The 13,551-nt window shown below is 43.4% G+C and overlaps 1 protein-coding gene across 10 annotated transcripts in view; it reads left to right on the top strand.

Annotated features, from left to right (window-relative positions):
- CRACDL (CRACD like) overlaps positions 1 to 13,551 on the top strand; it is a 61,961-nt gene that overhangs the window by 31,071 nt on the left and 17,339 nt on the right. For 9 of the 10 annotated variants that reach the window (XM_083806410.1, XM_083806408.1, XM_083806414.1 and 6 more), the window contains exons 2-7: positions 4,700 to 4,776; positions 5,735 to 5,897; positions 8,668 to 8,803; positions 9,165 to 9,329; positions 9,950 to 10,018; positions 13,179 to 13,409. In XM_083806410.1, the coding sequence (XP_083662536.1) occupies positions 4,700 to 4,776; positions 5,735 to 5,897; positions 8,668 to 8,803; positions 9,165 to 9,329; positions 9,950 to 10,018; positions 13,179 to 13,409 (841 nt within the window). Of the gene's footprint in view, positions 1 to 34; positions 3,157 to 4,699; positions 4,777 to 5,734; positions 5,898 to 8,667; positions 8,804 to 9,164; positions 9,330 to 9,949; positions 10,019 to 13,178; positions 13,410 to 13,551 lie in introns of those variants that run through there. The other variant, XM_083806409.1, reaches the window with a different exon arrangement.

Genomic DNA, 13,551 nt, shown 5'->3' with positions numbered 1-13,551 from the left:
TTATAGGTGCTTATGTGCAGCAGAAAGGGAAGGTGGCCTTCTGGTCACAGTGACAGTGCCTGGGACTCCTGACAAAGCTCCTAGGATGACTGTGTGTGTGTGGAAGCATGCTCTCGAGTGCAGCCGTGCATTTGATTTGAAAGTCAGAGGCTGAAAGAAATGGAATTTGTACTCCTTTGACATCAAGAGAGGTCTGGAGCAGGGAGGTGCATGGCTTCGGAAATGGGGAAATGGTGTTGCAGTCGTTATCAGCTTCTCACATCCCTTTCTGTGCGCTTTTTGGATGCATTTATACAAACTAATGGGATTCCCAGAGACCTGTACCTCGCTCACGTGGATGCTGCTGGCACCTGGGCTGTGTGCCCAGTGCTGGCTCAGGTGCAGCACTGCTCTGCGCTTCCCACACCTCCTCTTGCAGAAAGAGGGGACCAGGGCAGGGAGAAGAGGTTACTCTTAATAGCATAAGCTCAAGGTGATGGATGACTTCTGGAGAAGATTTTATAATTAGGCGTGCTCTGAGAGATTTACTTCGGGGTTGGTTCAGGCTTTACCAGCTGGGAGCACGGACAGTGGTTTGGGAGCTTGAAGTGGGGGTCGTGTTGGGGTCTGTATGGGCAGGAGGGGGTCTGAGCAGGAAGGTATGTTGAACAGAGGGGTTTCTTGTGCTTGGTGGATACAGATTGTGATCTGGGGCATCATCCAGATGGTGCCTCCACCAGTCCCATGTGCCAGAGATGTGGAGCATCTCCAGAGGCATGGAAGCTCTGCTGATGCACCTGCAGCTAGCAGAGCATTGCAGCCGATGCCTTGGGCTTGCTCCCTCTCAAAACATGGAGCTGTCCCTTTCCTGCAGTCCGTGTGACATGAGAAGGGACGGCCTGGCCCAGGGATGGAGCCTTCGTTTCAGGTCTGAGCCCGCGGGGAGGTGGTGGGTGAGGAGAAGCTGCTTCAGTCCTAGTCCTTGGTATCGAGGATGTTTTCTCTTCGGTTACTGCCTCAGCTAGGGCAGTCCTTCTGAGTGTTTGGGTTTTCTACATATATCTCCCTTAATTCCTGCATTTTTTCCCCCAAATCCACAAGGCTGTGTAAAACCAGTAGAAATTTCAGTGCATATCATGATATTGGAGAGAGGATAGGGCAGGTCTTCCTCTCGTGTGGATGATTTCCCTAAATTCATATTTTTAAAATCACTTTAATTGCTGATGTTTCTTTGCCTACTAGCGAGCAAATGTTCTTGAACAGCGCTGGAATAAAAGGTGCAAATTGCTGCCATTTGGTTCAGCTGTGCTTTTTTGATACTCACTTTTGAATGCATTGACATTTGGGAGGGGTAGGGAAGGGAATAAGCACCCATTGTGTTGCCATATTCCCTCTCTTTCCCTGCGCTCACGTATTCTCAGCTGTGTTTCCTGTCTTGTAGCTCATATTAAAAGGCCATGGGAAGGAAGGAGGAAAATGGAAAAACAGTCTCTGCTGGGAAAAGTCCAATACAGAAAATATACTATTATAAGCTTGGGTAATACTTAGCAGTTTGTCATCAGACATTTTGGCCTCATAAATCGTGTAATAAATTGACAAACCAGGTATCTCTAATATTCCACTGTGAAAAGAACCAAAAATGAAACCTGAAGGGAAACAAAAAAGAGAAAAAGTGCAGCTGCCAGAAGCGTGGTAAATCTCGCCCTTGCTAAAAGAGGAGAAGTAAAGCAGACAGCTCCTGTAGGATGCGAACCCCACGGAGTCTTCAGAGCAGAGTATGATTTAATTAGCCCTTGGAGCCCGGCAAGTCCTTGAAGAAACTGGAGGTGAGAAGGCTCGGCCGTCCTGCTCCCCGCCGCAGCCTCAGGATCCAACCGCAAGCACGCACCCATGCACGTGGGTGCTGATTCGAGGCATCTAGATAGTGTCAGCGTTGTGTTGCACAAATCATAGATGTAATAGACATCATAGATTTTAAGTGAAGCTTTGAAGAAGATAACGTTTAACTCACGAGTAAACAATCAAATCTCCATACGTCAGGGAAGTGGCATGCAGGTATGGTCATACCGAGGTGGAACTTTGGCCTCTTGGTGGTTTCTTCCTCTCGTAAGTACCATGTTTTAACTGAATCTTTCGTCTGATGGATGAGGGTTTGTTACGGACGCTGAGGAAAAAGCTTGAGAGATTGAAATTCTGCCTCAACATACCGTTAAAATAACTTATGCTGAAGAAAAAAAGGGGAGATATAGATAGAAGATAGAAGAGCTCTCCAAGTTCATATATTTGGAAAAAAAAATAGAATTTTCTTTCGTGCTGGGTGGTTGGTGAACAGGTGAAAAACAGCATTTCTCTAACAGTGTGCCACAAAGGAAGAGTTGGGAAGGAAAAGCAACTTCTCCCCACATCAATAAAAATGTCACCGTCCGTTTTAAGGCAGAAATCAATGTAATTGCCTAATGCTAGGTTTGGTGGGACGCTGAGCTGGACAGCCCTGTCCTCACAGAGCGGTCTGACAGCCAGGTCAGTATTCCTGCGCGCCGTGTTGGCTCATTGCTTCAGTGGAAACCCTAACTCAGCAAAACACTAAGTTTCAGCTCAACCATTTACTTAAAACCAAGGTTGGCCAAAATGACCTGATGCCTTCTGAGTGTACTTCTGAAAGCCTGGCCACCAGCATCACTGTCCACGTCCCAGGATAACTGGCTGGGCAAACAGGCTTAGGCCTGGTGGCTGCGCATGCCGATCCCTGGCCAGACGTATTTCTGTGTCCTTCACCAAGCGTTTCGCAGGGATTTTTCAGTTCCAGTCCCTCCCTGAACTGCTTAGCTCCCCTCCGCCGGCTGAAGAAGAGGATGCCCTTTCGTCTCGTGGCGCAAACAGATCTCTCCTTGGTAACAGCGGCCATAAAAACTCCTCCCAGATCCTTGACGCTCAGTCATCGGCGCGTGGCCGCGCCTCGCCATCCCGGTCACAAGCCGTGTGTTTCCACAACATAGCAACTGTGGTGAGGGCTCACAGCCTCCCGCTCCGCCGGCACCACGCTCCGTCGATGAACCAGCACGGGCCTGGCAGAATGAGGCCAGAATGTCAGCCCTGGATCCAGCCTGGGGACTCTCCTTTAAAACTATAAAGCTGAGATACAGCTGCCTACAACGGAGCGGATGGGTCTTCCCCCAGGTAAAACCGGTGTCCAGGCCCAGGACACTTTTTAGGAGGACACACCGATTCCTAAAATAACCTCAGAAAACAGCAGAAGTGTCACCGACCTGGAGAACAGCCATGGGAGGTCAGGAGCGGGGGCCTTGCCACCCATGGCTGGCAAGAAGGGAGCTCTCCAGGGTTCAGGGTCTTGCTGCTTCCCTGGTGGAGGACAACGTGTACCCATCCAGATAAAAAAAGGAGACCCTCACCTGGCTGCAGGTGGATGCAGTGGCCGCAGCTGGGGATCTGAGTTGTGGCACCCATCATTTATGTATTACAATACAAAAATACAACATGATATAAAACCCAAGGGCTGTGGGAGGGATCGTTTGACGATGAAGGCATTCATCCGGCACAGTGGAGAAGCGCAGAAGCTGCTGGGCCGCAGTGGTGGCTTCGCTGGTACCATCCCACAGCCGCTCGTCACAGCCTGGCTCGAGTGCTCGCTGGCGTTTCAGGCAATGCGTCATGGTTTGGGTTTGAGTAATAAATGTTTCGTTTCCATTTCACTCACTCTTTGAATTTATGAGCCTCGTTACTTAAGACTGCTCTTATTTCTGGGGATCGAAATAACCATGGTGTACTCGCGCTCTGGTCTGGGTTCTGGCCTGAGCATCTGTCACCAGCACAACCCCAGTAGTTCCTCTACGGTATTTAGGTCACCCTCCAGTGAATGGCATCCATGACTTTATTCTGACTGAACCATGAAATCATAGTTTTCCAGATGGAGAAAAGAGAGCACAAACTGACTACTGCTCTGAAAATGCAGTTTAAATTACAGATATTCTGTTCTCAGGCTTGGGACATATACAATTTTGGATGTATTTTTTAATTTTAATTTTATTTTGCTTCAAAAAAGCAAAGAAGAAAGAAGAAAATTTATTGTTTTATTTTTACTTGTATTTTTGTCTGCATGAACAAAAGAGTAAATAGAATGGTTACCTTTTCACAAATGGTTTAAAAAAGGAGAAACACTAGAATCCGTAGAATACTTCAAGTTAAATATAAACAAGAAATGCATGCAGTTCTTTACAAAGGTTACTGAGATGTGGTACCCAAATGCTGTGATTATCACAAAGACATTACGTCTGTGGTCCTGAATAGGAGGAGAGAGGGAAACTCAGAGAAGCAAACTTCTGATGCACACTTTCAGAAGCATTCAAGAACTTCATTACACTCAATTTTCAGTAAGGAGAGGCGAGCTGATTAACTGAACTGTAATGTGCCATCACCTTATTAAGTGGAAATAGTTCTGTAAAACTGGTACACTGTAGCCTAAGAAGCTTTGTCCTGTGGAATATTTTCATGTTGTTTATGTATTTGTAAATATAATACATGTATTTAGACATATATTGCTTATGTATTTATATACTATATTACATTTTTATATCTTTATATTTTAGTAAAGTATATCTTTATATTTAGTATTCTTTACTATTTCTTAGTTGCTTGTGTGTGTGTGTTGAAGTATTGTTATCTATCTCATTGATAAGATGGACACTTTTTCTATCTCCTTTAGTGACTGTCACATGAGTTCCTCAAGGATAATGGACCCAAAGGTGCGAGAGACCGAAGGATATGGAGAAGACAATTCAGGTAGAATTGCTCCCTTCCTCGGTGAATGAAAAGTGCTGTAGCTTCTTGAGCTTTAGTACCTTAGCTCTGCCACAAAAGTGAATCTGTTTATTTAAAGAATGCATTCTCCATTTCTCTCTTTCTGTCTCCAAGACCTGTTGCAGCTTTGACATTTCTAGAGGCTTGAAGTAAGATTTTTGTAGCATCTTTTAAAAATTACTTTTTTACCCAACAAGATCCAACAATAACTGAAACACAGACAGGGATGCTTTCCAGTGCTGTCATCCCAACATATACAGGACGGGCACAAGTTGTTGGGATGTCTTGTGCAAAACGCTGATTTCATTTTAAGTACTTTTCTTCATGGATCTTGGAACTGATCCTAATTCAGGTCTTTCCTCACTGAGCAGACTAACATTACCTTTCAAGATTATTGCTTGATTTCTATTTTAATACTTTATCATCCATTGAGACTCATAATTAGCATTCAAAACATTCTGGGATGTATTATAAAACTGACATTATAAAAGCATTAGCCTCCTGACACTGCACATTCCACCTAAGTAAGCTATTTCTACATTTAAATTGGTTTTGGTAACAGCATTGTCCTTATCATCACTATTTAGCTTGCTGAACAAAGGCAGTGTGTTCCCGAGTTGCAATTTCTTCTCTATATCCCAGGCTGTTAATACCAAAGTTTTTCTTCATAGTCTAATTATCTCAAGAGGCAAGTAGAAACTCTATTAGGAAAGATCCTTCACTGTAGGTTATTTTTATGTCATAAACATTGCAATCCATTCTCCAAGATAATAGTAATTTCATGCTATCAGTATAGTCTTGAAAGATATTAATGCAAGAGCGGACTGTGTTGCCTCTTCCAGGAAAAAAACCACTTATGAAGAAATGATCTGGGACATGTTATTGTTCCAAAAGCTTGCAAATGCTGCTGGTTGCATCTTCTTTATTTTTCTTCACTTAGGAAAGAAAAAATCAAAGTTCAAATCTTTCAAAAAGTTTTTTGGTAAAAAGAAAAGGAAAGAAACGTCTTCTGGGAGCAGCAGTCTGAAGCTATTCCAGTCAACAAGTGATGTGGCGGCCTCACACAACATGCACGTTAGTTATTATTCAGAAGATGAACTTGAGTAAGTCTTTGGACTGTGGCTGGTAGACAAATACAGAGCTGCTATGATGTTTATAGATTAAAGATACCCCGAATTGCTTACTCCTTTTGTTCAGAATGGTTGCACTCTCAAACAGTTGCCTTTTTAACGGAAGTACAAATTAAAATGCCTGATGCAAGGCAAATCACAAGTGGATGGGATGCAGCAATAACTAATAGCTAGTAACTAAAAAAGCCTTTGTTTAAGCATAAGTAATCCTTGGGTTATCATTTCTAAATAATGTAGTTCTCGTCTTCAAAAGTAGAATGAGGTACTCAGCTTAAATTTGATCAGAATTGTCTTGTGCCCCTAAGATGCATCTCCTATGGATTGTTAAAAAATGTAGATGCCTGATCGTTTATGCTAGTAGGAACCAGAGGCTGCAGAGCCTTTGTTTCCTCTGTATAACTGGGATTCATCTGACCAAAGGATAAATGCCTGCATCTGAGGTTGTCACCGACTGCCTTTTGTAATCAGCAGAGAGAAGTCAACATTGCTAAGAAAGCTGGTAACGTTCTTGTGGTACATCCTGAAGGCACTGATGAACCATGCTCTAGAAGTGCCTGTTTCTCCTCACCAAGTGTAAGCAGGAGCCTGGGGTGACCAGCTCCGATGCAGGTACCTGCGCTGCAGTGTTTGAGGTTTGATGAGGTGAATCCCAGTCTGCAGATCTGGATGCCTCTGAACATCCTGTCTTCATGCAGGCATTTCCAAAAATGTTATCCATTCCTTCTCATCCAAAAAGTAACCATGAGAAACATGATACAAAGTCCAAATGTATTCCTGGGTGGACAGGTGGACTTGTGTTCCTGGGTGAAGTGCAGCCAAGAGCTGCTGCTGTGCAGAGGGACTAGAAAGGCAAACCCATCCCATCCACTTGGAACGACGCTGCACGATACAGCCACTAGGCAGCGCCAAACAACTGAAAGAAATTACTCACAAATGTCTGTAGCATTGGCAAGAGTAGTGGTAGTCCAGCTTGAAGCCCCAGGAGTTCCGGGCTGGCAACGTCAGGTCTAACAGTGGGCGATAGCATTTTTGTTCAACAACATATTTTTAAGTTGAGGAATGGTGAAATATTCTCTCCCTCATGTGCTACTCAACAAGGTCATGACCGAGCGGGTACAATGTTTGGCTGGTTTAGCTATGTTCCCTTGCCATTACTCACAGGGTTGTAAAATTATTGTTCCTTCACATTTGTTTAAATAAACAAAGACCAGAAAATACCTTGAAAGGAAGGAAAATTAAATAGAGCACTCATAATGTGAGATGTTTAGGAAACCTCCGCTACACATCCAGGAGGTACGTGTCTACTAGAAAGAGAAAGCAAAGGTAGCACGCAGGGCTAAATGTGCACATGTAACAACACTGCTTAGCTGGCTGCTGTTCAGCCTTTGTAAGATGTCGGTGCATTAAACAGCCACTGCAGTCCTGACTGGCACTTTCTCTGCAAATTGGTATAGATCTCTGACCTTGGACGCTTTGCAGAGATCACATTTTCATGTAGATAAAGTGTTCTTCTAATGTCTCTAATGCATGAAGCTGAAGCAGCAGGCTTTCCTTCCTTCTGCAGCAGTCATACAGATTAACTTTTTCCTGCAATTGTGTTATCAAACATATTTATAGCAGCCATTACAAGGAAAATGTTACTTTTTGCCATGTTTGTTTTTGTTTCTGAATGTCTCTAAGAGAGTACCTAAGATGCAAAAATACACATTACTATTGCTTTTTATAGACAGTCTGTTCAATTAATTTGATAGTTACTTGAATCCGAGCAGTCATGTATTCTGGTTTGCCATTTCCCATTTAAAAAAATAAAAATAAAAGAAAGGAGTCCTAGAAGAAATGCCATGTGCACACATTTCTGGTCCCTGCTCAGCTGTGCTATGAGCTAAGCAGAGGAAAATCAGCACAGGAGACCTCCTAGCAGCTAGCTGTCTGTCCATGTGTCTCCCTGCTGTTTCCGTGAGGAAACAAGGTTTTCATTCCCCACACGTAACATTTTCAAAAGACCTTACATGCTGCAAGCATCAAAGGTAGGAATCAGAATAAGAGAGAAGCTTTCTTCTGCTTCCTATCGCCAGCCAACGAAGTGTCTGTGAAAAAATGTGTCCCCAGGCTCCTAAGGGAAAATCCCAAGGATCTTGGCATAGAGCACAGGACCTCGCAAGGATTTTATGTAAATGGTTCTAGGTGAGAACTGTATCCCCTGCAACATTTTTTGTTAATGACCTGTGTGGTAGGGATATGCAGTAAATGTTCTACTATGCTTAAATAGTGAAAGGCACTATTTATTTTTCATAGGGTAGCGCTCAGTCATTTGCAAGACATGTTCTTGCATTAGCACAAAGTTAGTCCACCTCAGGCACAGGCTGGGTTATGTGAACTCCCTTCGATTTGCAGCTGGGCTTGCCTGTGGCACCGTCGCAGCACCCAGGTGGTGCCCCCAAGCCAAGGGGCAGTAGCTTTTAAATAAACCATAGCTCAGCTCAGTTGCTGGGGTTAAACCGTCTCTAACCCTGTTTTGGTTTGCTAACACGACAGATACTGACACTTGCATATTTTGGTTGTTTTTGTGCTATGTAGATTTGTCTGAATGACTGTATATTGCATTCATGGAGAAGTTTGGAATCTCAGGCGTGATGTGTGCTTTACACATCAGTCTCCCACTCCAACAGACCACCAGAGTTAAGAATAAGAGGACTGGCAAAAGAAATCTGTGTGCATTTGCTTGTTTGTTGTGTTATTCTAGGAGCCATAAGGGCGTTATGGGGAGCAGAGCTTTGTCGCATGATAGCATTTTCATCCCTGAGACTGGGCAAGAGCCTGCAAGGCCAGTAAGAGTGTTTTCACAAGAAAATGTTTCTGATCGGATTAGAGCATTGCAGGTAATTTACACAACATTTTTTTTTTCAACTGCTAGAGGTAGAATGTCTTTCCAGGCTTGATTTTTTGATGATATTTGTAGTTGAGTATTTGATCAGCAAGTAATATGTGTCTGCAGCTTCCATCAAGTGTTGCTTTTATTAATTAGACAGCAGTATCTTACCTTGGTTCTATTTAAAAGGTATTTGTAAAATGGACAGGTTGTTTGGCCTCCTAACAGAACTTCTGAAGTGACATGTGCTGGGTTCTGGGTCATTCAATTGTGAAGCTAAAATAAAGGTAACTCACTGATCTGAACTAAAAAATGTACTGGGGAAACCTCCCTCATTATCCCATGCTAACGTATATTGCACCATGCTAAAGATGAAACTCCAGCCTACCATGAAGCTGGGACCTCCGCCTGCGTTTGGATTTCATGCAAAGCGGACAGAGGATGCTGGGACCAGTTCTGAAGATGATGGGTTACCCAGGAGCCCTCCAGAAATGTCTTTGCTCCATGACGTCCTAAGTTCAGGCACAACAACAAGAGTGAGTAGTTCTGGTGCTGACAAAAATCAGTGTTTAATTACTTGTTTTACCTATGCGTGGGAGGTAGAATAAATTACTTGGTTTGTAGTATGTATCACTACTTTACCTCTGAACAATTCAGAAATACCTTACTTGAGGTGGAATATCTGTGTAAACAATCTCTGTTCCTGTTGAAATATAAATATAATTCCAGAAAATGCAGAACTAGGAAAGAGAGGGTGTGTTTCTTTGCATGCATGGGGATGCTGGTTTTTTTCTAGGGACTACAGAGAGCTGCAAGGCATAAAAAAATAGTCTGAAAAATCTGTATGCTCCCTTGAAAGTGCTGATAAGAGAGTTCTCTTAATGTTTTTCTAGTCTGTCTTGGGCAAAAGAAACATAAAAGAATTTGAAACTGTTTTTTTTTCCTTTTTAAATGATAGTTTTGTTGTACATAATTTCATTCTTTATCTGCATGTCTTATACTTTATGTTTGTAGTATCCTTGCTAATCCTTAAGACTACAGATAAGAACAACTTACATTGTCAGCATCTGTGTGCACTTTGCGTAGATGGTTTCTGCTGGTGTATCCATCTCATTTGTCGTCTTTTACTGAATCTCTTCCTCATTCCATCCCACAGTTCTCTGACTCTCACAAGCACCTTAGCTCTTTGAGTTTAGCTGGAACAGGCAGTGAAGAAGAAGAACAGGTAACTTCTGCCAAATGTATTAAGGGCCAAGCAATTATGTACAGTAGTCCTTTAATGAAACACGAGGCATAAATATTACTTTGTTGTCTGTCTGCTACAAAAGCAGCCTCGTATGTGTGTAGTTGCATGTCTGTCTGTTTTGCCTTTATAATGCTTGTCCTTCTAATATAAAGTTATGATTATTTATCAACATTATTCTGACGCCAAGTAAGCTCCCGTTAACAATAATTATGCCCTCTAAAATAGCTCGTATCCTTTAGCAAAATTCACAGACATGATTTAATCTCCAGAAACAATCAACCAGATTTTGACATTAAAATAGTATCCCTTTTTTAAAGATGGGAAATTGCACTAAAGACTGCTTAGGTTACATGCATAGGATAAGGGAGAAGGCTCATTGAGGGGCCATGAACAACATCTAGATCCTCTGAAATCTGCCCAGACCCTTGCTTTAAATGCAAAATTACCTCACACTGATGCAGAAACAGTTCGCCTGATGACAGTGGCTGACATTGCTGCTTAGGAGACCGCGGTTCAGTCTTCAGTCAGATTCTGGCCACGTGAGCCAGCGCGAGCTGTGAATTCTGCTGAAGGGATGTTTTCAGGACTTGAGTACAAGCAAATAGATGGCTTTCTTCAATCAGCAGTCAGATGTTCTGGCTGATTAAAGAGCTGTTTTGAAAGGCTCTAAAGAGTCCCTTTTAGATGTCCGCAGCTGGAGACATGGTAGAAACAACACAGGGGGTAAAGAGGAAAGTGTTTTCTAGAAATAGGAGGAATAGAAGGGAATTGCGGAAAGGAAATAGAAAAGCTAGTCCTGAGCTGACTATTCCTTGGTAACTATGCAAAATGTATTTTAAGGCCAGCTGCAACAGCGCCCAGCAAAGATTTCTGGCCTCGCTTGTTCGATTCCACATGAAACTGTTTGAAAAACTGCGTATATGCAGCTAAGCCCTAATATTTTCAAAGGGAAAAAAAAAAAAAAGGAACATGTGAAGAAGGTATTTCTTGAAAGCCGGTGCAGGCAGACTGTAAATATATTGTCCAGCCCGGATGCGTGTTGGCTAAGGGAGGATTTATGTCTCCCCGTGGTTCCATTAACATCACTCTCTGACTCACTCGCTGACTCCTGAGGCGCTGCGGTGACGCTGCGGTTGCTCAGCTTTTTCCACATGCCCCATCACTTAGCTCAGAGCGCTCCTCATCCCAGTCTGGTCTCGGAGCGCAGCCAGAAAGCAGCACCATGGGAACGCTTTCCTCCCGAACCCCAGGGTCTACCTGGAGCTTCAGAGAGATGAGCCCTGCTCCTACAAGTCGGAGGAAACCGGCTTGCAGAGATGGGGAGTTCTGCCCAACATAATGCTTGAGGTTTTGGGCGGCAGCGACACCCTGTCGTGTCTTGGAAGCCTTCCTGGCTCAAAGAAAGGAGAAAGATCACACCACCCCATCCTTCCTTTTAGGATGGGGCTCCTTCGCTGCCCCTCGCCTTGTGCTAATCAGCGCTACCAGCTGAAGGACAGCTGAGCCATGTAAGCATGAGGTTTTGGGGGTCTTCTAGCCCCTCCTTCTCCAGCAGGCTTGGCCAGAGCCGGGCTTCCTGAGACAGGCGGCTTTTGCAGCCGGCTCAGAGCTGGCATTCACTTGGGCTGCTGAAACAGAAGAGGAGTAACGAAGCAGATTCTCAGTTTTCCAGTGTAATGGCCAACGCTGAGCATTGCCAAGGAGAAGACATGCAAGTTGTCGAGGAAAAGCGGTAGCCAAAAAAAAAAAAGGCAGGCAAATAATGACATGCCTTGAAAGAGAACATGTGCTGTGTCTTTGTCATGGAGCTGAAATGTCAATGTATTCACTGCTAGGTACTAATGTATAATGCAGCCAAGTATCATTTGTTGTACATTAGTCATGTTTCAGCACTACACTGCAGATATCGTAGAGTGGAAATTAATGAGAGCATCCATTATTTAGCGTGGCTGAGGTGCTTTTTTTGTAATAGAAAGCATGAACGGAAGCTGTGGATCCAGCATCCCCTAAAATCAATGGGAGTTTTCCCCTGGCCATTGAGGAAGCTGTAGCAGGCCCAAGCTGTACTACAGGACGTCTGTTAGCTGCAGTGCATGCTGCAGAACTCTACTTGCAGAAAATGCTGATGCCTTCCCCCTCCCTAAATAAAATCAACGCAATACTGCTCTCCCTTTCTCCTCTTCAATAAAATACTTCCAGAGCCTTCCAGAACAAAGTGTGACAAAGGAGGAAACCTTTTCTGATGAAATGAACTGGAATTTCAAGCCTACAAAGGGAGACTTATCAAGAGGTGTCAGAGGTTATGTTAATGTTATGACAGATAGGTTAGAAATATCATTTTGCCTGTTTGCACAAACTGAAGCAGAAAGAAAGGAAGAACCCTGTTTAGAGTCATTTTTCATAATTTTTTCAGCCTCCTTTTTCTGTCAGTTTTTGGTGAAGCACACAGGCAAGCTGAATTCCAGCTGCATGAAAGTACTGCACCCTTTGGAGTATTCAGGTCAGAAGTAAAGGCCACTAGTAGGAATTGTCTGTCAATTCCTTCCCTAGAATAGTCTATAAATGAAATACTATACTTCAGGTAAAATCCCTGCTTATTTTGCAGATGTAAGTACTTGAGGTAAAAATGCAAACTGCTTTTGGTATCAATGCCATTGATGTTTGATTCTGTTTTAGGAAGGTGTTGTGGAGTTGGAAGGGACCTGATGCAGTATAGGAAGCTAGAGATGTTCCAGCCCAGCAAAACTGTGGGTAGGAGCCTAGTAGGCAGGGATGCTGGAGGAGAGACCCTGAAAGGAAACTGGCCCTTTAGGTTCTGTAGCAGAGTACTCTTCATAAATCTGTCTTCTAAAATGTGTTGACCGTGCATTTCTGTGCTTTATATCTTCTAGTTAAATGTGGCCTGTTCTTCCCCACTGGGCAGTATATGATGGTATTCAAACAGCTAAAACACAGAATTGCCAACACCAATGTTCCACATACAACAATAGGAAACGCATTGTATTTTAAAGGGCGTCAGAAAGAAAAAGAAGCAACCTTAAAATGGCAATAAACATGGCCCCTTCTTTGTAGAATTGTTATATTTGTATCTTGGTTTCTTTGTTTAATTGTCTTCTTGGGGATTTATTTCTTTTTTTAGGTTACATTGGGTCCTCCTTCTAGATCTCGCTCTACGGACGGTCAGCTGTTCCCTAGGCGTGGAAGTGCTAAAACTGGAGCTCCCCAGACACATGATGTTAGCATTTCACCTGCGGCCGATTTTGACACTCCACCCGAGCTGTCCTCTTGCCTGGATAATTCTGCTGCTAAACACAAGCTTTTAATAAAACCTCGGAACCAGAGATCCAGTAAAATGAGAAGATTTTCTCAGGTAATTGTGAAAATAGGCAATGTCACCATTGACATGAAACTAGGAAGTTCTTACTGGACTTTGTATTTCAGACTCAGATATGACAAGAAAAGTCAGATTGCAGCATGGATATCTTCCTGGTTGTTAATAGCTGTTAGTTGAT

This window comes from Anser anser, assembly GCF_964211835.1.
Source record: "Anser anser genome assembly, chromosome: 1".
In the NCBI taxonomy this organism is placed as follows: Eukaryota; Metazoa; Chordata; class Aves; order Anseriformes; family Anatidae; genus Anser; species Anser anser.
The sequence above is the reverse complement of the archived record's forward strand: the minus strand, read 5'-3'. Positions and strand labels throughout refer to the sequence as shown.